The 24,818-nt window shown below is 33.9% G+C and overlaps 1 protein-coding gene across 1 annotated transcript in view; it reads right to left on the bottom strand.

Moving 5' to 3' along the window:
- MICU3 (mitochondrial calcium uptake family member 3) overlaps positions 1–24,818 on the bottom strand; it is a 50,023-nt gene that overhangs the window by 3,561 nt on the left and 21,644 nt on the right. The window contains exons 6-13 of the mRNA XM_062493529.1: positions 24,350–24,432; positions 20,480–20,551; positions 19,061–19,099; positions 16,615–16,710; positions 11,513–11,613; positions 9,819–9,990; positions 5,578–5,686; positions 4,509–4,666 (exon numbers count right to left, since the gene is read on the bottom strand). Of these exons, the coding sequence (XP_062349513.1) occupies positions 4,509–4,666; positions 5,578–5,686; positions 9,819–9,990; positions 11,513–11,613; positions 16,615–16,710; positions 19,061–19,099; positions 20,480–20,551; positions 24,350–24,432 (830 nt within the window). The remainder of the gene's footprint in view (positions 1–4,508; positions 4,667–5,577; positions 5,687–9,818; positions 9,991–11,512; positions 11,614–16,614; positions 16,711–19,060; positions 19,100–20,479; positions 20,552–24,349; positions 24,433–24,818) is intronic.

The raw sequence follows: 24,818 nt of genomic DNA, 5'->3' as shown, positions 1-24,818 counted from the left end.
CAGTGAGGTTGCCTGTAGCCAAGTCCATGCCCTGAAAACTAACCTGGTTTCTTCTGTCTCCAAATGTGTGGTGTAGACATACTGTAATTCAAATTTTTTTGAGAATGACTTTATACAGAATGAACAACATCTCCCTTTATAAATCTCCATGGTACATTTTTTCCCAGTTTACATCATGTCAGCATATGAATTAATTGATTTAGTGCCTGAATTTAGATCTGACAAGGTGTTGATGCTTTTACCACAGTCTCTTTTTCTGTCACGAAGATCGTTTTATTAGGTTTGTTGAGTAGACACTGAATTCCTTTGTGTCACTGCATTTTCTTCCACTTGGTCACATACCCTTCACTTTAATTATTAGGGAAGCAACATGACTGCATAGCATTTTGCCAGTTTCCTGTAAGAGCTGTTCCACATCTTGAAAAGTTTACAGTTTAAATAATACTTAATAATAAAACTACAATATGTCTTTCCTAATAACTGTTTTTAAAAATACATGAGAAAAGAAGAAAGGAAACTTTGAAAGTCAAAAGTTTCAAAGATATAAAGTCACATAAGATTAAACTAAAGCCATGACTTCCTCTCATGTGTCTAGTGAGTTGGAATACTAAAATATTACTTAAACTATTTTATTAGTTATTTACACTTCCCAGTGGAGAAACCAGACGCTTTGTTAAGATCATGATTTCTCTTCTGTCTCTCACATATTAGTACAATGCTTCAGTATTAGGATATAGTATTGAACAAAAAACTCTCAGCTTAATATTGTGCCTCAGAATTAAAAACAGCAGGAGAATGGCAGTCAAATCCTTCTGGCTCAGGAGAATAAGATGTGCTGGATCCCTCACAGGGTCATTCAGAGCAGACTCAGAGCACATTTCTTTACATGGAAACAGGAAAAACCCTTAAACTGCAAAGGAACAAACTCTTCCTTTATGCAAGACAAGAAATGTCTACTAACACAGTGTCTGTGTCTCCTGTGTGACAAACAGTTCCACAATATGGCTACAGAATATGCACACCCTGGTTTTTACACTGAAATCCACAGTACAACTGAACTGTATGAATGGACATTCATGTAGTGCATGTGCAAAAATGGCCATGGTGATTACAAGTGCACACAGTGCTAATTTTTCAAAATCGTTGGTACAGCATTAATTGAGCCAAAAACATAGGCTTTCTGCTTTCAAGAATGTAGCAGTATAAATCAAAGTACAATCAAGTCACTAAAAGTCAGAAAAATCTGCCTCTAAAATCTTCCTTGGTAAATACTTACTAGGTAGAGGTACCTGAGAAATTACTTTAGAAGAGGTAATGGGACAGACAAAAAACAGCAACAGAAACTATGAAAAAATACTTTCCCTAATTTCAAACACAGTACAAAATCACAGCTGGCTTACAGAACAGTGACAGCGTGAGTCAGTCATTACCAACTCCAGGATAAAATTCTATTGCTTCAGTCAAAATCACAATGTGATGCTTCGAGCTACTGCATTGCTTGCAGTCATATAACCTATTCCTGAGTTTTGGAACAGGAAACAAAGCAGTGACAGTTCAACATTCAGCCATTCCTGCAGGCATGCCAGCACACTCAGACTGGTGGCTAACACATACCGTCATTTATCTGCTATAGAGCTCCTTCCTCACGCAGGATTTGAAAGTAGTATACCTCTGTATAGGTTTGTAGCCCTGTGGAGCAAAAGATGGAGAAGTGTGCAGATGCAGACAACACGTGAAGGCAGCCAGGGGTAAGCATAAGACAACGGTATCATGAAAATACAAAAAAATGGCTTTAATTGACAAATAGCTAGGAGATACAGTATGTGTTATGCAAAATGTTTATCATTTAGGTATTAAGTTCCATGTCTTCCAGTTTAAAAATGGAATTTATAAAGGAAAGGGAATCTTCTTATATATTTTCAAATTTGAAAAAGAGAGGGAAATTATTTATTTTACTAAACAGTAAGCAAATAAAAAAGCTTTTCATGTCTGAACATTTTTAATAAGTTTGTGGCAATACTCTGACAGGCCACTTGATGGCAGCTTAACATACGAGTTTGCTTCCACCTAGAAACGAGGTTTCAGGTTGTGCTGCAAAATTGCAGAAAAAGAAAAATTTCATTTGGCGAATCCTTTACGACATTTACTTTTCCAAAAAACGTATCTAAAATTGGTATTAAAATTAACATTTATCGTGTTCCTATAACAGGTAGTACCTGACCCTCCTGAAGTTTTAAAGTTCAAGGCTAAGCTTTTAAATAGGACAAACCTACTACGTACTGACTGACATTTCAGAACTGCATTTTCATTGGACCTGTGTGATTCTTTTCTCTTAAATAGGTTCACTTTTATCTGACTATATAACCACAAAATGCCCTTTTCTAAAATACATGGTCCCAGTACCAAATCCTGCAATGGCCTCAAGATTCTGGGCAAACATTAATTCATGAAACACCTTTTAAAAAGGTAGAATTGCTATGTACAAGATATTAATTGTAAAATCGTACTTCAAATCATAGGCCTAACTGAAAATGTTATTTGGGGATGTTTTTAGAGAGATAACCAGATACTATGTTAATTGGCAGACATTAGTTGTGGGATACTTAATATTAAATTCAGACATTTCTACTTCATAAAGGGGTTCAGATTTCTCATGGCCAAGATTTCTATGTTCCTGAAAAATACTGAATAAACTGAAGCTGTTATGATCTTTTATCTGTATAATGAAACTGACTGAATTATCATATGAATTAAAAACACATTTATTGATAAAGAAAAGGTTAGTAACTTGTTAGTTTTGATTTAGCACTAGACCACATTTGAGCCCTCCACTTTGTAGGAGCAAGAGGGCAAATTTTACTTGTTTAGGACATATTAAATACTCTGCAACTTTTAACATACAAACAATAGGAAGCAATTAATGACACTTTCCACCAATTTGTTCTGGTAAAGGTTCTTAGGCATTTTCTATTTTTCATTCTAAACCAAGACTGCAGTGGGTGGGGGTGTTTTTTAAGGCAAAATTTTTTGCAATTTTTTTTTTATGATGGCAGATTTTTGCAGAATTTTTACTATTATCCACTCTTGGAAAAAAATGGTTTGTGTGACACTTATGAAAACTTTTTGGAAATTGTAATTCCTCAGTTTACTACTGTAATTGTCTTGTAATACTACTGATTAGTGAAGAGAATGCATTTAACTTAATTACAGGACCAAATCACCATTGTCTCCAATGTAATCCAGGAGATGTCTAGTATTAACTTAAATTAGAATTATAATTTATGAAAGACTGTGTTATTCTTCTGAATATTGGCTATTCCTTATAGTTCTTTGACAGTCCAATGGAATATTTTATAGTGGTCCAGGCAAAAGCATATACGTAAGACCGAATAGTGCTGCATGATATAGATTCTTAAAATTATATGTGATTTCTGTCATGCATTTTGTGAAATAAAGACATGTAATAAGAACAAGAATTACTTATTAAGCAGACTGTTTGCTGGTTATATTAACATACACTGCACATTTACAATTAGTAAACAATTAAAACATATAGGTGAACAGCTTGAAACGATTGTGAAACAATCATCATTGCCACACCATAATAAAAGGAATTGAGGACCAACAAGGAAAGAAGTTTGTTACAAATACAGAGGTTGTTATCCACATTTTATGTTTGGTCATAATATTACAGAAATAACAAGTAAACTATTGGACTCAACACCACAGAAAGTTCTAAAATTTCCTTTAGGAAGCTAACTAAAATTACCTAAAATTACAGAAATAACATACTGACTTTAGGAACCATAATACAGTTAAATATTTATGTCTTAAGCAATAAAACAATAAGGTTGTTAGTTAGAACACCATTCTGTATTCAGTTAAAAATGTTAACACCTGTCAAACGAAGAAAAAAAAATGACTGCAAGTAATTTCTGCCCTCTAGCTCATTATAATTGAGTATTAGATGCAGGGTTTAATTATTAAAATCAGCTCTGAACTAGAACACAGCATTGTTCAGCACCATTTCACTAATTTTTTTGAAAATTAAAACTACCTTCTGCTGCAACTCTTTCCAACTGTCATTATGAGCACTTGGTATTTTATAAAAAGTGTTGACCTTTAACTAAACTTCTTGAGCTTGAGAGAGACAAATTCTCTTTCCTCTGCAAGCAATACAGACATAATTGCTGCCGTTGTTAAAATTCTTAATGGTAAGAATTAAACACAATACAGAAGAAATGACAGTATACAGGGGATTTCTCTTCTATTTGGTTTGCACATTATAAAGGTATATCACATCCTCTAAGTACTGCTTTCTAACAAAAAAAATAATAATTTAAGAAGGATTTTGTCTTACAGATTGCTTCAGTATTTCTATAAATGTATGTCATAAAATGTATGTCTTTAAAAATACGCACTGTTTGAAATCTAAAGGTGCTACAGGTGCTAAAGTAGTGGTAAGTAGCAAAGTCAACTAAGATAACTATAAAAATTAGAATCCTTACCCTAAACCCTCGATTGAGTCTGTCTTTCATAATGCCGATAAATTCTTTGTAACTCAGCTGGTCATCTCTGTCAACATCAAAAATCTTGAACACTGTGTTCACCAAATGTGGTGAGAGCTTCACACCTGTGGCTACATACACAGCACGCTTGAATTCATCTACGTAAGGAGAACACCAGAAAAAAAATAAAATAAAAAGGTGAATTTAAGAGTACTTTGTGAACAGCATATTATGAAATATACGTAAACTTTTAACTCGAGTTTTCACATTTAAATACTCAAAAATACAAAAAAGTGAAAATAAGGACTGAATTTCACAGTTCTAAACCAACTAGTTATTAACTGATATAAAATGACACTGCTTAATTGGTGCCAATTATTTTACAAAAAGAAGATAATAGTCCATATACTATACTATGTGCAATAACAAAATCAGAAAATCATAAATTTAATTAAACCTATGTTACATATATGGCATTTACTTTTTTTGACACAAACCAGAACCTGAGAAAATAGAGCACAGAGAAAATGATCCAATCCCTTGGTAAGGCCACACGAGGTAGGACCATGCTGGTGTTACGGAGCACACAAGTCTGACCACTTTGCATATTGCTCACCTCGTGTTCCCCAAGCATCACAACTGTTTTGTTAAAGATTGCAGTAGGTACATACATGCCTAGTTCTTTCAGTACCCACTTACTGATTTGTTAAAAATCTGATCTCTTTTTGGAACTTCTGACACTGTTTTCTTCTACAGCCTCTGTAGAAGGCCAAATTCAGATGCTCACTGTAAAGACGCTTTTGTTTGCTTTAATCTGCTTTAATCTGATCTCTCACTGGTGACATCAAGCCTGTATTGGAGGATTTACTGTTCTGCATTCAGCTTGTCCATCACTTACATGACTTTGCACGTCTTATGATATGACCAAACCATTTCCTCTCAAAGCTGGAGCCCTAGCATTTTTAGCCTTTTACTGGAAACATTAAAACTACTAATTAGGAAACACAAAACATTTTTGCATTTTCGTCAAGAATTTTATATGGATTTTTACAAAAAAATAGATACTTACCTTGACCTATGGAACGACTTGCAAAATTATACATTTGCATTGCAATTGTAAAGTCTTCTAGATTGTTCAAGAATTGAAAAAATGATCTAAATTCTTCAAACGTGATACCCTAAAAACCAGAACAATATGCACTGTAAGGACTATCATTAGTAATAACAACTGAATAAACAAACCTTGCAATTATATATGTTTACTTCATTTAAGAACAGATACCACACACATTTTTAAAAAAGGAGATTTGTAGCAAAAATCAATAGAGAAGTGGATTTTCTTGAGGAATGCAGTATGTCTTTCCTATCAGTGACTGCAACAAGACATCAATTCTCACCAGAGCAGTCAAAAATACTGTTCCATTGCTGAGGGCAATTCTTTAGAATTCCAGGATTACTACAATATGATAGTTAATACTGAGAATAAAAAGCCTAGGTTTGTATGAACACTGGAGTATATTTTCTACTGAAAACCTGCAAACCACTATTATATATATGTGAGTGTATGTGCTCATATAAATACATTGAGTGGATTCATAAATATATGATTTGTTCATAAATTTATGATTTTTTTCCATAAATATATATGTATATTTTATGATCTACCTTAAGCCTGTACTTTAGGGTTAAATTTTTAGATATCCAAATTTAGACACCCAAGTCTCTTCAGCTGAGGGTTTGCAAGTACTTCAGGGTTCGTCCTGCTTTTTAAAAATCAATTGCATTTTGACCAGACTAGAATATCTTCTGTGAAAGTTTCACTGAAAGTGTTCTTGTTAAAAAGAGTTCATCTTCTTTCCTTCTACATTTGTTCTTCTCTCATCTTAGTTAGAGATCCAAAGATCTGATAAACTAAATCAATTCTGAGAGACCTGAAAATGAGACTTTGAACAAAGCCAGGACCATTGCCTATATAAAATTCCCACTGGTCTCAGCCATACTGAACATGTATTGGCATTCTTTGTCAAATCTTGATCTCCCTGCACTCCTTTAACTATAATTCCTGGCTATTTTTCCATTTGCTTTTATTCTTTTCTCCTATTTAAGTAGTTGTCTCTGAAAATATACTTGAAGGCAATAGTAAAACCTGTGAGCCTTTCTGTTCAAACTAAAACATTGATCTATGTGTCTCCTCAAACATACACATAGTCTTTACAATATGGTGGAGCACAGAAAACATGCAAATGTAAATTTGTGCCAGAGGAGAAGATGACAGAGGTTGGATGCTAACCCACATGAAACAGCAAGAACTGTGGAAAATGTGGAGAGCAGCATATTGTTACAATAGAAGAATTTAATAGGTCTCCACACACTTGAGATGTAAACCCCTGTTTAAGTGATCCTACCTAACCACTAGCTAAGATTTACAAACAATCTGGAGAGCTTGGCCCATCTCCATCATGAATTGCTTTTCTCAACAAGCAGGTCCTTCACAATTGTGAGGAAGCCCTCATATACACAAGCAGAACAACCACCTTATTTAATTTTTTATCCCAAAAACTTAGTATTTTCAATACTTTTTGTTTCATTGCCTTTGACACTATATGTGTCCAAGTTCTATTCTTGCACTGTGTTTGGACAGAAAATTCTATGGGGGACTGGAGTAACTGTGCCATGCATTTCTGAAATTCTTAGATCAGTGAAACTTCATTTCTCAGCCTGGAGCCTCAGGTACTATGGCAAAACAATAGTCGTAGAGAACATCCACCAAGGTCTTGAGCTGATATTTTTAGGTTCACAAATCCTTGATGTACACCAATTTGTCTGTAAAAATTCTGAATGCAAAAAGTAAGTGTAAGATGTCAAGCTACTAAAAAATCTTGTTTGTGTGCATGACTTTTGCTTTTCCTAATAAATTGTCTCTTTCTCATCCCTTAGGTTTTCTGGCTTTTACCCTTCCAATTCTCTCCCTGATGCTGCTGGTAGGGGAGTCAGCAAATGGCTGCATGGGGCTTGGTCAATGGCTGGGATTAAACCATGACAAAAAAAGGAAGCTAACTTTTTTATTTATATGGACACATTATATTTTACAACAGCAAAGAAAACTCAGATTAATGTACCAATGCTGCTAAAAATGCACAGACTTTCTTCAGGGGCTGATATCCATAGTAATTTGTGATGCCAGTTTACATGGCATCTGGTTGGCATCTGGTTAGTAAAAGGAGGATAACATCCTGTGAACAGGGAGCATGCCAGATGAACATTTTAACATGATTACAATATGACAAAAGATCATCATGCTGCTTTAGGGGCTTCTTCATACACTGCCATGAAAGATTAGCATTGCCAGCTGTGAGAGTATATGGGCCTATTACTTTACAGAGTTGACTAATTTTTCTTCTAAATGGAATCCTCTGGTTAGTGTTGGTGTTGCAGCATATCACAATCATGAAATAAAGAGCAAATTTTATACTTTTCAAATTACAGTGTTATGACGAGTCAAAAAATGTGACAACATTTGAACAACACCTCCATGGCAGTAAGATGCAAAGCCCTATTCTTAAAAACCTGTGGTCAGCAAAAGAGAAGTATGGACAGCACATTTACCAAGCTAATGATACAAAGTTATGAAAAACAGCAATGTCTTGTTTCTCTTAGTGGAAGTATAGCATATGACATACAGATCTGTGGCACCTGTCCAGTGCCAGGACATTCTCAGAACACAGCATAAAAGCAAATCTGTAACTGAGAGACAAAGCTTTCTACATGGAAGTTTTCCTTAACCGATGGTCCCACCAAAGACCAAGAAGAGGAAACTACAGTGGAATACTTGCTATGACATTGGAAGACTTAGAGATGAACTTCAAAGACTACTACCTTGCCTTCAAAAGGAAGTGTCTGTATATTTACTTAACTTCACCTTTGACATTCAGAGTATTTCTCTATAACTACAACTGTCATTATGTTTCAGTTTCCCAAGTGATACTTACATTATTGGTTTTTTTATCGTTTTGTTTTGTTGTTTGTTTTTTTTTTCAGATTTCTGTCTGGAACCACGCAGTTATAGCAGTTCTGTTGCACTGTCTTGGCTCTGAATATTGAAAGCTGCACAGATCTTTTACAGCGGTTTGATCTGAGCACCTCAGTGCCCTGACCAGGATCTTGGAAAGGGTGACTGAGCAGGAGCACTGATCCCAATCTTACCATTTCATCTGACACCTACTCTGGTCAAAAGAGACAGCCTTGCTTTCCCAGCTATATTTAACTCTCAGTGGCCCTAACTACTGTACAACCACAAGAAGAGTCAGATAATCCAGATATCTGAACAGAAAGCTGTTGGGTTTTTGGGAGTGTGCTTCTATCAGGTTAACTGACTGATCTTACTGTGAAAACTGAAATGACAATATCCTTGCTCAAATAAAAACAAAACTGTTCAAACTTCATTACTTTACTTTTCAAGCTTTGCTGTTGATGCTATTAAAGGATATAGCTGTTGAAAGAGTTAGATTTCTAGGACAGATTGATCTGATCTTCTTCTGTAACAAACAAAGTATATCCAAAACATCCCATGTTTGAAGGGCTACTTTTAACGTAATCCTACAGATTATCATGGATGCATAGTTGCTACTACATTTCCCTCAGATACACTTCTGACAACATATTTGCTGTTAAACAAATTAAGGACTATCTACCTCCTGACCTTTACTGTTTATATCATCATTTCTGTCTCTTCAGCCATTAAAAAAACCCACACACCCAACAATAATTACAAACAATCCACTAATAAGACTATAAAACAATGAGATAAAATGTGATGCTATTTCTGAGGAGATGCAATTCCAGTGGCAGTGCAAAGAAGAACAAAAGAAAGAATGAAAAAGAGGGAGAAAAAGGAAGGCAAGAAGGAAGGTGAAAGAAGGAGAGAAGGAGAGGAGAGGAGAGAAAGAGAGAGAGAGAGAGAGAGAAAGAGAGAGAGAGAGAAAGAAAGAAAGAAAGAAAAGCAAGGAAGGAAGGAAGAAAGGATGGAAGGGTTTTTTTAGTAATTCATTGCCAGAAAATTTTTCTTTTCAATGTTTTACAGATTTTGCAATTTAATCTGTTCTGTTACATTCTATCTAAACTTCAACAATACTACTAGCTAAATCCTATAGAATAGAATTCTATGCTATTTACTCTTCTACTTTTTATTCAGCAAGTAAGGCATGCAGTTTATGATCAGAATAGAATCCTGGTGCTAAGTAATTCAACAAAGCTATGTTTTCATCTTAATGACACTGGGACTGCATGCTGTGGTCCACTGCTAACAATTACCTTTTCTTCAGGAATACTGCAGCGCATGTTTTCCAGGTAACTTGATGTATTTTCCACATTTGTATACCTCAAGAGAATATGGGCAAAGTCTTCCTCACTGATGGTGCTCATCCCATTGGAGTAAGAAAGGAATTCTATCTCTAGAACCTCAGTTTGCAGGTTATCCATAAATCTAAAGTACAAACAAAACATGAAGAAATTGTCATACTTTATATTTCTACTTCATGTCCTTGAAAGACTATTAGAATATGAGCCAAATGATGTTACACAAATTAGTTATCTTTTTGCAGCACTGATGGTAAATTTGGTAAATCCCTTATCTATACTGATGTATTTTCAAGTCAATGCAACAACCTTAACATTTTTCAGTCAATGCAACAATGATGAAACGTGTTAATAAGGATTAAAATTACTTGATACTCACATTTGTAATCTAATTCTAGTTTGTATTTGCCCAATTTTCTTCTTCAGTGGGTCACAGATCTTTATGTGTATATGGTAAATTCAAAATTCCATCATGGTGCTAACTTAATTCCTAAGACTTATTCTTCATGTAGTTACTTACAGTTTGAAATTTAACCTTACCTTTGTCTTTTTTAACAAGCTGAGTATGATGAGTGCTTGCAGTCTTTCAATCTAACCCTTTCAAAAAAAACCCACTTCACTATTCTGATGATATTTCTATAAACTTTTCCCAACTTAACAACGCATTTAGTATATTCTGGACACCAGATATAAAAACAGCAACCTATAAAGAGGAAAAAGTAACTTCCCTGATTCTGTGTGATGTCTTAGTCCTACAGCCAAGGGTGAAATTAGTTCTCTGGTCATAGTAGTGCACTGGGAGCTCATATTCATCTCATTGTCAACCACAACCCATAGCATTTTAACTAGATGCTTTTTGTAAAACTACCTTCTTTGCTGCTTCCTACTTTGAACTTATGTCATAGTTTCACTTAATGATACAGTTTTTATATTACGTAAAATACTGAATACTTTTCAGGACTACTCATTTAAGTCAAAATATTTTGCAAACTTCTGATTGATTGGAATACAGAGCTAAGTGATAATGATAAAGACAATAGATATTAGGAGTATTTACAGAGGAAGCAATAGCTAAACATTGTATCTCTCCCAATTATGCAGAAGCATACAGTTTAATGGTTTTGTTTTATGGCATTCTCCCTGAATTTTTAAATTCTATATTTACTCTCACAATAACTAAGCCAATAGATTCCACTGTGTTTTAACTTTTACCCAAAGAAGCTTGTTCTAAAGTGCCTGAATGATATCTTCAAGAATATTTTGCATTTAAATGTGTCCCTAAGTGCAGAGATGCACATTAAGTTTTTTTTAAAGCACTGACAAACAGGGGAAAAGACCACTAATTCAAAACCAAGAAAGAGGTTCCTACTTATCGTTATAGACAGGGCTGTGGTATAACCTTTCCATCCCAAACTAACAAAACACACAAGTGCCAACAAAAACTGCAAATGCAGCAGCACTGGAAGAGGACTTTTTATTGTTGGGCCACTTAGTGTATTATTTTGCTCTTTGTGTATATAACACACACAAAGGGAACATAAACGACATAAAAAACCCTGCATAAGCTATGTGTATAGTAATATAGTACACATTAATTAGAACAACTATACAAATATTTTTTATAAGAAATTAATGAAGTTAAGACTCACCTATAAAAATCTTCAAAGTTCAGTTCAGCTTTTCCTTTCTTGCCAAAAAAGTGTACAAGCAGTGTAGTATCTGACAGTGAACTTGAAAAATCATCAGCACGCTTAAATATTAGAATAAAAAAAATTAAAGGCCATGATTGTATTAGAGACAGAAATATAATCTGAGAATGCCTATCATCATAATAGACTTTTCTATTAAAAGTTTATATTTTATGTTTATAGTCTTAAAAAGATTTTAGTACTGAAATCCATTACAATAATTTTGCCATGCAATTTTCACACAAAAATAGCAGTAGCTGTTAATTGTATTTAGTAGAAAGTAGTTAAACCAAGAGAATGATGTAATGGAAGCTGCAGTGAAGGGGGAAAAGGTATGGAAAATAAAACCAGAAACTTGTGAGGAAAAAAAAGGTAAATCATAAGACATAATTCCCTTTGTACACAATCTCCTTTCCCTTCTACTATGAAACTACAAAGAAATTAAAGTACATTAGTTCATATGCTCTAATTCTAAGTTTCAAAATAAGTACATGATTGTGTTGCAAAAACACATCAAGTTAGGTGTACTTTACATGATTCTTTTCTGTAAGTCGCAGATAGCCACATCTTAAATGTTACGGCCCAAACACACCAGATCTATGAAATGTTTTAAAATATAGAAGCAATATTTGGATTACTTCTCTTAAGAATGTTCCTCTTTTACTGGGTTGTGGTCTCTGTGCAGGACTGGAATATCTGAATATGTATTAATAGCTCTTCCTTAATAAGTAACAGATTTTTGAAGGCCAGAATTAGAAAAGGAAGACCATTTCTAATAGCAAAAGTTGTAAACAGGAATCCAAACAGAAGTAACTATCATCTGTGTATACTGCTTGCATAATATTCCACTTTTTCTACTACATATTCATTGCCCTTAAGTATTGTATGTAAGCATTGATTTTACTTCTTTGAAAAAGAAGTTATTGACACACTGAAGAGCTAGAAGAATAATTCAGTAATTATTGAATATTGCTCTTGAATAAGCCACAATAGTCCAACATGACATTGTCCTCCGGACATTAACATGCTTCTGCCAACATTTGAAATTTAAAAAGTAATGTATTTAGTCTCCTTACTGCACCTGTTTAGGGATTAGCTCCTGTCCAAGCTCTGATTTTTCTTACAAAGACAAGATTTTATGAAAAGCCAAGAATAGAAGAACAGTCTGCTCTTCCTAGGCAAGCTACCACCCATTGTAAAGTTTGCCTGCTGATCCTAGTGTTACAGTACAAAACAAGGCATAGTATAGAGACCTAGCAAATTTGGGAGATGTAACAGCAATAATTTATCACCATAATGATACATTATAAACCTGTGGTATCTACCATAGGTAGAGAAAACTGTTTATACAGCTCTGTAAAGATCTACATGTATAAACCTGCAAGCCACGCTCAGAGTCCTGTAAGTCTGTTTCTTCACTGAAGAGGCTCTAAATTTGTAACAAAGAAACTCTTAAGTGAAGAAATCAGGAAAAAATTTTGAACAATATACAGTAGTTCAACACCATGATAAACCATGTACCATGAAAAAACATTTCACACCTACATTCTTTAAAATGTACTATATTGTTTTCAAATTTATATACTGATTTGTAAAAAATATAAAGTGCAATATTCATTAAAGAGTATTTATGTATCAATAACAAGGGAAAACACAAGGCAGTAACAACACAAATCCATTACTTTCAACATCCAATCTAAAGAAATGAGACTTTTCTGTCCTTTAGTATAATCAGTTTAGGATTCTCAAGATTGTATTTCATGTACTCTAGCTTCCTCTTTATTCTCATATTCTTCTCCAGGGTGAAATAAGATGACATAGTGTATATAGAGATAGAGATATTCCACGCCTTTCAATTAAGACAGCTCTGCTCTTCAAGTGAGCAAACTAATTCAGAAAAGTAATCACTATTTGTCTTTTAATGTTGTTATCCTCCACTGCAGGACACAATATACTGAAATGCAGATACCCTGATTTCTTATGTCTTTTAAGCAATTAAATCCCTAAGCACATTCAAACAATTTCCCTCAAGTACACTGAAAAGATATCAAATGTTAAATTACAGCCTTTCATCTTGCAAAAACATTTCAAAACCTTAGACTTAGGTTGCATTCACCCATATCTAAAGAACCGTTTAAAAAAAAATACAATCTGTAAGTCTTTTCACAATTCCCACTAGGTTGGCCTCACTAAATGAAAAAAACCCAAACAAAAACCTCACTGCAGAAACTCAACCCAATATGCTTCTCTGAAGAACTGCAGGCAACTGAAAACTATTCCTGTGCTCCTTCTGCACTGCTAGCATTAAATAAATTCTCTCTTTAATGTGGTAAAGGATAAAACCAGAAGCCTTAGTAATTTATTTATTTTCATGATAAAATTAATTTTATTGATTTATTTTAGATCAGCGAAAGTTAAATTCCCTCACTTGTTTCCATGTATACAAATATGAGCCTCAATTTTGATCAAATATATTCTGCAGTAATTTAAATGAGAATAAAATCCTTCTCATTTCTCTTTACACTAAATGGAATACAAATGCAGGTAAAGAGACAGGCTGAAGACAAGTGTTTCAATCACTTTATTGACTTGCTCCATAATGGCAATATCTTATCCTTTTTTATTTCTTAACCTAAAGTGCATAAAGTCTATTTATTTTCTATTCTTCAAAATTAATTTCAAGTTCTTGATTAACAAGGTTTGATTAAAAGTAGGTAATGCTTATGAGTATTGATTCCACTTTTACCAACATCTTCCAATAATTATGTATATTATGATTTGATTTAGTAAGACCTTTCTTACTGCAAATTCTTGATTTTTCCACAGTGATAACTAACCTACTGATTTCCAGTTTTACTCAGTTATTTAAGAATAAATCCCAAAACTGAATTTAGTGATAACTCCCATATTCCAACAGGATGGTGGAATTGCTAAATTCGTAAGGACAGAAACAGTATTATACACTGTCCTAGAAAAAACTAGTTGTGAAAAATAACTTCACTCTCCGAAGAGACCTTTTGATTCCCATAGCAACATACTTTATTTACTCTCCTTTTCAACTTACATATAGACTTCTCAAAAGACTATGAAACAACACAGACCCCAGTGTCACCTTGCTTTATGCCACTTTCTTACTACAAATAACTATAGTATTATTCAGATGCAAGACTACCTGGGAGAGATAAGAAAATGGATGAAAGCCAGCTGGCCCAAACCGAGCAAGATAAAGATAATTACAGTAAGAAGTGGGAAATTGTCAGTGGAGAAAATGCAGAACATGATTTTTCTTCATAACATGATTTACAAGTGAGCAGACAGGGGTTTTTTACACTTTATAGAGAATTTAAATCACTACTGACTATAGCTGCTATTAAGCTTCAATTAAATTATATTTACAGATATTAGTTTGAGGCATCAGATATTAGAAAACCTCTCTCTCTTCAAATTAAACATGTGTAGAGATTACCAAACTTTAGTCCAGCTATGCTTGGGACTGAATTTATGACAGCTAACTGTACATTAAGATGACATTTCCTTCAGAAAACTCAATGCCCCAGCTTCCTGAATAATCAGTGGAGTAAGAAGACTTCTCCCCCCTCTATGTCTCCTTATCTGACTAGACAAGAGCACTGATATTCTGGATTTTAAAATTTGGTGGAATAAATTAGGATTAATAACTGGATTAACAATTCAGATCATCAATGTAGAAGTAAGGGAAGACATGCTGGGTATACTGCTTTACTGCAAGACTAGTATGTATACTTTATTACTATGGATATTGCTCTAAATATTGTTATAAAACTCATGTAGTTGTAACACTGCATTTTGTTTTGTTCAAGGGCAAAGGAATGTAAGCTGAGAGAAATACAGAAAAGGCTTATTTGATACCTAGGAAATGTAGGTCCTACATTTAAAGAAAAATCAAATACCTTATTTTGTTTGGCCCACAATTAAAATTCAAATAAGTTTAAACAGAGGGCTATGACCACATTTTTAAATGCAACCATGAGTAAGAAGATAAACACCAAAGAAGAAAAAGCCCTATGAAAATTAATGAACAACAGACTGATATAAAGGGGCTATGAGTAAATTTAGCCTGGAAATTAGAAATAAGTCCACCGAAATCCTCAAGTTATTCAATAGCTTCTGCAGAGGAACAGCAGGGACAAAACACTAATTACTTTTAATGTGAAGCACACATTGCTTCCAAACCAGGGGAAAAGTCTGTTTTACTCTGGAGGTCAGTTTCAGTTCCTTGTTCTTTTCTCATTACGATCCTGCTTAGGAAACATGGAACTCTGAGACCAGAGTCAGTGGGGACTTGCTGTATGTTCTTTAATACCACTACCAGCAGAGCGATCACTCTCACTGTGTGGGACACAGAAAAGCATAAATAATCTAGTTTTCTGACCCTCTGAAATGATAAATACAAAGGAATATCTTAATTACCTAGAATTATTAGGATTTAAAGCATTATGGAAATTAATATGATAGCTCAGTGGTATTTCTAGATCTCCATAATGATCGTGCAATACTAAAAAAATGATGGACCAATGTTCTGGTTACCTTAAAACATTCCTGGTTTTCTCCAATATTAAAATAATCTTTGCATTATACTTCTTGTGAAGATTGGCTCTGATAATATACATAAAAAGCACATTAAGGACTTAAAGATTAAAAGTTTATAGGGCTACAACTCTCAATAAAGTTATCATTTTACTGGACCACACCTAAATGAAAAAAGGTTTCCCAAATTGCTTCTCTAACTTTGAAATGTCATGACTAGTACTGTTAGAAAATGCTTGGTATAGTGAGGATTGATGAGGACTTCATCTTCCAACTCTTTCAAAAGGTAACTTTGTTGTTTCTTGGAAATTACAACCTCCAATTATCACATTGTATAGAACCAGATGCATTCGATCTAAGAACTTGCAGGTTTAAAACAAAAAAGTAATTAAAAGGAAAAGAAGAAACAAGGTGCATAACCTAAGAAAGCAATCAGAACAGAATAAATAAAATAGCAGTCTGTTTATGGACTAGAGACCAGAGAGGTTGTTTTATACCTCCGCAAGGTCTGAAAAGAGTGCTTGGCTTGTGCTACGTCTCAAAGTATCCCAATAGCTTCTGGGGACAAGGTCCTCTCCTTCTGTTTTAAGAACCTGCAGTTTCAAGAAGCACAATTGTTTGAAAAACAAAAAACAATAGAATGACCATTCATAAACTTTAAAATCTTTTCTAGCGGATCTTCAAAAGCACGGCTTGGTTCTCTTCCCTCTAAACAGTGACATTTTAACCAGTTACATGACACTTTGTAAATGAAAGGAACACTGGTCTACTACAGCTATTTGCTTAATGCTCTTGGCTGTGCCAAAAGTATCACCAGACCATCTTCCCAAACAAAATAAATTCAAGAAACCAGAAGTGAAAATATTTACTAAAAGAACATGTCAAAATAGCCATTTAAACTCAGCCTTTTGCCACTGTTGTTTTATCAATTCTGTTTTTCCAGAAAATATTAATTTATATAATTGTGAAATTAATTTTCATTGGCTAAAATAAAAGTATCATCATACAACTAATTATATAAAATAATCTAATATTTATTATTACATCATTGCACCAACAAAGAAAGGCAAAAAACAAGCCTAATAAGTTCAACTTCAACTGTAACATACTTACCAGGAAAACACTACCCACATCTGAATATCCAACTTTTATGTCATGAATGAACACCACATTCTTTCATGCACACAATTCTATGACTATCTATTTTAAGTATTCACTGAATTTGCTCTCTTACTGGAATTACTTTAGTCAATTGAATTAGCACTTCTGGGCATGCACATTTTATTTCCGTTACATGCATCACACTGTAGTTATCATGTTCCGGTTGGCATTTGGCCAGTGAAAGCACTCATGCAGTACATGCCAAAGCAGTCTTAGGCACAAATGCAGTATGCACCAGAACATGACTTGAAAGAATTAACCTATGCAAATGAAAACACTAAAATATTTAACCCATTTAAAACATCACCATATCCTTCCTTTTTATGGCCTATGAACCTCAAGATATTTAAAAATTCAGAACTGATTTGTAAGATGAAGTGAGGAAAAGGGCCTCATGCATGAGGCAGCATGTTGGATTATCCCAGACATTTTAGGTTTGCATTCCCTTGGAACCTGGGTATCTTCAACTCCTCAGGACATCAAGGGAAACAAAAGGCAGCTACACTTCTTGTTTCAGTAGGAGAAATAGAAACCCAAAATATCAATTTTTGGAGATGAGGGATTCACTGAATTCCTATACACCTGAGTCTACTTTACATGGAGATCTCCATTCAGATAGTAGGAGGGCAAAAAGTATGGCACACACCTGGGCATTATCTTGATAAAATGCTTGGACACGGCTGGAATCCAGAAGGAGGTTTTTTTTACTGAAGCTGAAAATTATGCAAGTAGAATGCCTAACCAGTTTGGTTTCAGTTTGAAACAGGAAGAAGCATGGGAATATGGCAATCACTGTCCAGCTAGTTTCACTACAGTAAAGCCTGATCTGAAATCTATTAAGTCATAAGGCCTAATAATCTACTTCATTGTTCTCACATCATTGCAGTATGCACATCATGTCAGCTGCACATTTTAATTCAACTTCCTTCCTGCATAGTACTCAAACTGTAGGTGCCAACTTCACAATAAATAAATCTGTGCATTTCTGTGAATAGTTATATAAAGAAACAAATTTTAAAATTGGAATTTCACTAGTCATCTAATTATCTTGCATTCCATCCCCCCACTTGGAATATCACAATAATGCTACAAGATGAATTCTTCTATTGAAACATCAAATCAGTCTGTTTTTTAAAAACTGTTTTACTTCTGCTATGATACAGAAATTAATCAGGTCATGATGAAGACATAAAAAAAACCTCAGAAGATCTCTTGCTGCTTCTCCTTTTCATCCCTCAAAAATATTTGAAAAGAAGGTCACTGTCACCTAAATAATACAGGAAATATTTTCTGTGAAATCTTTTCCTAGTTCACCACTGAAAGTTCTTATATATTTGTTCTGTAGGTGAAGCATGAAAATAGGAAAGCTCTCTTCAGGTTTCTTTTTGGGTGCAACAAAGAGGTGAAGGATTCAATTGACTAATTATTCACACTATACCCAAGGAAACAAAGAGATGGATCAAATGATTCATGCAGGATGACTTAATTTACACACATTAGTTAAAAATATGTCCACAGTTTATTGAAATGCATTTTGTACTTTCCCTTAAAAATACTGTTCCCTCCATTTTATATAAAGAGAGCAACCTTTCCTCCTGGTAGGCTTGCATGTTCAGCATGCATGAAACAATCTTTTATGCAAGTCAAAATTCCTCACTTTTTTACTGATTAGCAGAAATAATTTAATTGATGAAAAAGATAAATACAATACATTTTCTTATAGCATATTATTTCATCTCACTGGTGAAGACTGCATCAATTGAAAATAATTAGAGTACATACACTGTTAGTAGGAGTATGATATCCATAAAGTTGAAGACGCTGACATACAGCAAAAATGGGCCAAGTCAAGTATCACATGTCAGAATGAAGACAAAAGAAGGGGGAAAAGAAAAGACAACAGAATAAGTTAAGACAAGCAAACCTTTACTTTACATATTATTAGTCTTTTTCTTTGTTTATTTCTTTTCAAAATGACAGTGAAGAAAAAAATGGTTTCTTTTCAGTCTTTCTCTTCAAATTTTTGAAAGAGAAGTGCAGAGTTTTAGAGATTACCCTCAGGGCTTATGTGCCATTTTGCAATTTTTAGGTTTTCCAAAAGCTCTTCCTTTAGGTATAAGTTTCCCTTGTTCAAAATAAACAGTCTGTGAGAGATTCAACAACTGACCTACAATTTTGAAAAGCTGAGTAGGATAGGTCTCTCAGGGTGGGAAGAAAAAATCCTTCTTGTATTTCTCAGGGAAGGTTTAAAAAATATTAATTCTTGAAAATCATACTTGCTGTGGTTTCAGGGACAAAGAACAGAGACTGAGCATTGATGTTGGCAAAAGTATAATGGACACTGAGAAGCTCTGCTGATATGTCAAAATGTTTCTCATAATAACGAATTTTACCATGAATATGCAAATTGCAAATGAACATTTTTCTTTTCCTGCTCTCTGCTTGACAAAGATTTGTCCCTGATATTTACTTTTCCAACAGAAAAGAAGTACCTGTTACTGCTGCCATCCCTCAGACAAACCACTACAGACTCATTTATTTCTGACTTACCTTTTTTATTTATTTGCAAAATGGACATTATGTGGCTACCCAATATTTCATGAAAATATATTCAGATTAATATATTTTGCATAGGTTGTAAGCATTATTTAATAGGAAATGAAATTTGAATATAAAATCTAAGTTCAGTTGTAAAATTTCATAATTTATTTTAGAACTACTATGTGGACAACAAGCACCAGGATCAGTAGGTCTACATGAACAGCTTCAGTTAGTTCTGAAAGCAAGTGTATACCTTGGTCTTCCCACTGAGATCTCTCACTGCTATAGACAGTAACACTTTCTGTCATTACAGACACTGGGTCATTACTACTCACTTTTTTGCTAAATTTCTAAACTCCAAATGGAATCAATGCTACTGTCATAACACATATTAAAGTATTTAAATATGATTTTTTCCTTCATATAAGCCACTTACCCTTTTTTTTTTACCAGTAACTGCAGTTTAGGCTAAATATTGCTTTTTTTTATCATACAAAGTTATGCATATTATTTTAGCAATATGAATTTAGTGCTTAAAAAAAGGGATCAGTGAAATATACACACAATTTTGTCCTACATAAAAAAACAACAACAAAAAAACCCAAACAAACAAAAAAACAAAACAAACCTACCAGATGCAACTTTTCTGATTTTACTTACCAGCATTGCACGCTTTTCTTCATCTCCTCTTTTTTCTCTCTTCTCATTTTTTTTCCTGAAGATCTCTTGGAGCTAAAACCCAAACCATTTTGTTAATACTTAGTGTTCAGCCTGTTTTCACATGCATAACAGCATCCTTCATCATAAGGAACATTACTAACAGTATTAAAAAGCAGTTCTTTACTGAAATATCAGAGTTTCAATGATGGTTTATTTATACTGTCCATACTCATGCCTTCATGTTCCTTCTGTTACTTAAAGTACCATACAGAAAGGGAAAAATAAGGGCAACAATTCTATTCCACAAAATAAGGGTAACAATTCTACTTGGGAGCACAATACTAAGAACGTCCTATTTAGCCAATCTGGCCAATATAAAAAGGGGAAGTTCCACCCTTTTTCACCACCTCAAGGCACATCCTTTCTTGTCAGGTTCTAATTAGTATCTGTGTGGTTATGTAGTCAGCTGGATCAATTTTTTTCGTATTAGTTTCCAACCTGATCAGTTCTTACTCCTGCTGGCACAAGGGAGGGGTAGAAACACCTGGCGGGGGTGAAACATTCCCCTTCAGCAGCAACAAACTACTACTCAAGAGTAATTTATCAAGTACCCTTTCTTTTCAAGTCTGTTCAAAGAATACCTTCAGGTCTTGTAAAACATCACTTTCACAACTATCTCAACATGAAGAGCTTTAAACATGACTTCTGAGAAAACCTCAAATACAAGATTTCAAACATACAGATTCTTAAGCATATTTATTTTTGTAAAGTCTTCAGAGTAGACTGGATTGTACTTATCTTTCTTTGCCAGTGTCTGTTTTATTTAAATATTTTTATTTATAGTAACACCAATTAATGTTACCAAACCATTAGAAAAAAGTCTCACAGTTTTTAGTAAGACAGAGCAGTATTAACTATGGTATCATCTACTAGAACTTCAGCTTTTAAAAAAACTGCATGTGAAAATATCGTACTCTCTTGTGTAGCATTTGTTTTCCTCTGAGTGAAGTGGAAAAGGAATAAACTCTGATCTGAGAAATTTGTTGATCTAGAATATGGTATTTTCAGAACCAGACACCTTGGCATACAGACACAATTATGGCAGTCCTTTCAAAGGTGCAATTTTGCCTACCAGAAGTCTGGCAAAACCTGATAATGTAATGACATGTACACAGAGCTCCACAAGGATTGGAATGTGAAACATAAAGTGTGTGTGTGATAAATTTTGCAAGGAAATTTTCCAAACCAAATTTCAGGATGTCTTTATTTCAGAGAAGGTGGATGACTAAGACAAAGGGATCAGCAAGCTTTACTGCAGGGGTATGACAACACTGAAATCAAAGAATTCAATGTTTAGTGATTAAGTAGCAAACAAATTTATAAAAAAAATTCTATGAATTTCCAAAATTGACCACTGAGTTCTGGAATTTCCTACAAGGCAAATAGGTACCAGAACATTTTGTGTATCACAATACCTGTTTTTGAGTATGGAATAAATTTACAGACCTTGGTAAGTTCTTTCAAATTTTTTTGGAAATCTACAGGCACAAGTTACTGTAACTTATGCCAACCAGGAAAGAGTCATGACAGGATAGAGTACTACGCAGTTTGCAACACAGAACAATGCAAAGAATAAAGTTAAGTGAACAGAGAGAAATAGAAAGAAAATCCCTTGTGAAAAGTGAAGTGACAAGCCATCAAGCAGGAGAGAAGAGTAGAAGTAATTGAAAAACCAAAAAAGGTCAGTAAAAAGCAAGGCATCCTTGGATGTATTTCCCCTGCCACAGAGGCAAAAGGAGTAGGATTCTGTTGCATGCATTATTAAAGCCCTTGCTAAACTTCTGGGAATGGATCTTTTGTTCAGAAAGAGTGCTATAGGATTCCAGTGAGTGAAAATAAGTGAATGCAAAAAGGGTCTAGGACTACTTTCATAGGAACATTGTTTGAAACAGGATAATGAGATTGACTGCTGAAGGCAGCAAACACAAGATCTCTAGTAACAAGGCAACACAATCCTTCTGTTCCCTGACCTCACCCCTATGACATAAGCAAAGAGGAAAGCACAAACACTGTGAAATTAGTTTACAAAAACAATACAGCTGTTATCTGAAAAATTAAGTATTTTTCAACTCTCCACTGCACATGCTGTTTTCCTCAAGAATCACATAACACATGATCCCTAAACAAAGCTCTTCAAAGTCTCTTTATTTGTAAGGCTGAATAGTATTTACTACCAATTTTGTGATAGCTGCCTGTAATTGATGGATAAATATTTTACAAATGTTGGGGTAGTTCAAATGGCATCTTTTGAACAGTCTCCTTTTTTCAGGCACCCAGGATATGACACACAATTTTCAAGCAAGGGGAGTAAAGCTGCCAAATGTATGTTCTGGAGCCAGTCTTTTACACAAATATTTTTTCCAACATCTGTCAATTCTTATAAATGTTTTATTGTATTAATCATCTGTACTTGTTCAGTAGAAAATTAAAAAGCTTGTCTGCAATTAGAAAGCTTGTCTGCACCACTAGCCACAACATTTTAAATGTTAATTTCTAAAGAAATGTCAAAACCTATGTTCACTTTGATTGTATGCTTCAGTGTAATTCCAGACAGGTGCTGCCTATGGACACTAACAATTCAGAGATCTCTGGTTTATGGTGCACCTTTATTAACATAAAGCCATACAGTTATTGTAAACTCAGAAGCCCTAACTTTGAGTGGTCAATTTTCTGTGTTTCCTTTTCTTTTTTCAAATGATCAATCACTGGCATTTATTTAGAATCACATTAATTATTCCTCTCATTTCTTTTGAAATCAGAAAATAAATTAAATTAACATAAATCTAAAATATCTTGTTAGTACAAAGATCATTCTCCTGAACTTGCTGCATCATACTACCTAAAAACTTACGAAGGATTCAAATTTTAAGATGCAATTATCAGATTTATCATGATAAAAATGAATATATAGTAGATGATTTAAGATTTTCAAAGATTTTCCCTCAAGTGCCAAATTTTCCTTAATTTTCAAATCTCAACAGTATGTGAAGTTTTCCTTCAAAGTCTGGGCTTTTTAGAACTGTTTAGATTTATAACCTGAAAAAATAAACTGGGCTTAAATAATTAATAAGATGAATTTACAGAACTGTTTTTTCCAAGCTCTAAACAGAGTAAAGCTCTAATTTAAAAAAATACTGTCATTCAAATTAGTTATGCAATAAAACCCTGGATGCAACCAAACTACTGCCAAGTTCTAGGTATCCTGCCATCTGTTCCAAAGAACATGAAATCATTCAGGTCAAAATTAATTTCACTCATAGGAATATTCTCCTTAAAAATTAGTTTAGCAAATTGCTTCAGCTTATGGGTTTATGGGCTACACTAGATATATGTACAGTATGTTTTATTTCATTACAAATCTTGTCCAAAACAGATGACAGTGTCGCATTATGTTAGTCAGTATTTTTGGGTCACTCGTGATTATCAGCAGACTGAATGGCAAAGTGAGGTGGTCTCCCAGTAAAAGATTATTTTACAAATCCTTTCATCATGAGAGCAATTAAATAACTCTGCTAACCATGAAAAACATTTCTATTACTTTAATAGCCTATCTGTGATTACAGTAGTAATTAAAAGATCCAGAATAAAAACTAGAATTAAGCTTCAAAAATAATTGCATACAACACTCCTGTGCACTCAAAGAAAGAGCTTCTATTTTCAGTTTACATTATAATAACTATTTATATTAAATAAGGCAAATAAACAACTTCATTCAATGAAGAACAGCTAGCAATATTGATAGTATTCTCATGACTACTGGCATCATCACATTAGTTTCAAGATTACATAAAAAACTGAAAATATACATACCACTAAGAATTCCTTTTTGTCCACCATTTCATTGCCATCAGTATCGAACATGTTGAAAGCAATTCGAAAACCTGCATGTGGCTCTGCCAAAAAAATGCCAAACATTCAATTATTTATTTCCTTGGAAAGAAATCAAGTATAATAATCTAAAAAATTATTTGGTGTCCCTTCATAAAAGCCAGAACCTCAACTAATTTAAATCAGGATATTTGTGTATATAGTAAATGCAAATCATAACATCTCTAAAACAGTATAACCCATGTTATTCAAACAGAAGGCATGCTCACAAAAGTAGAAATAGAACATGAAGTACTCAAGAATAATATTTCATAAAAGGGTGTTAGCTCATGGGTAGAGTCCATTTTATGTTACAAACATAGATATGTAGAAAATAATTTTGCCATGAAAACAGTGTTCTAAAAGACACTAAAGATTTTGAAAAAAAGGTACAGGATTCAAATTCTGGTCA

The sequence above is a fragment of the Cinclus cinclus genome, chromosome 5, assembly GCF_963662255.1.
Source record: "Cinclus cinclus chromosome 5, bCinCin1.1, whole genome shotgun sequence".
NCBI classification, from domain to species: Eukaryota; Metazoa; Chordata; class Aves; order Passeriformes; family Cinclidae; genus Cinclus; species Cinclus cinclus.
Note: the sequence above shows the minus strand (reverse complement) of the source record. Positions and strands in the feature narration are given on the sequence as shown.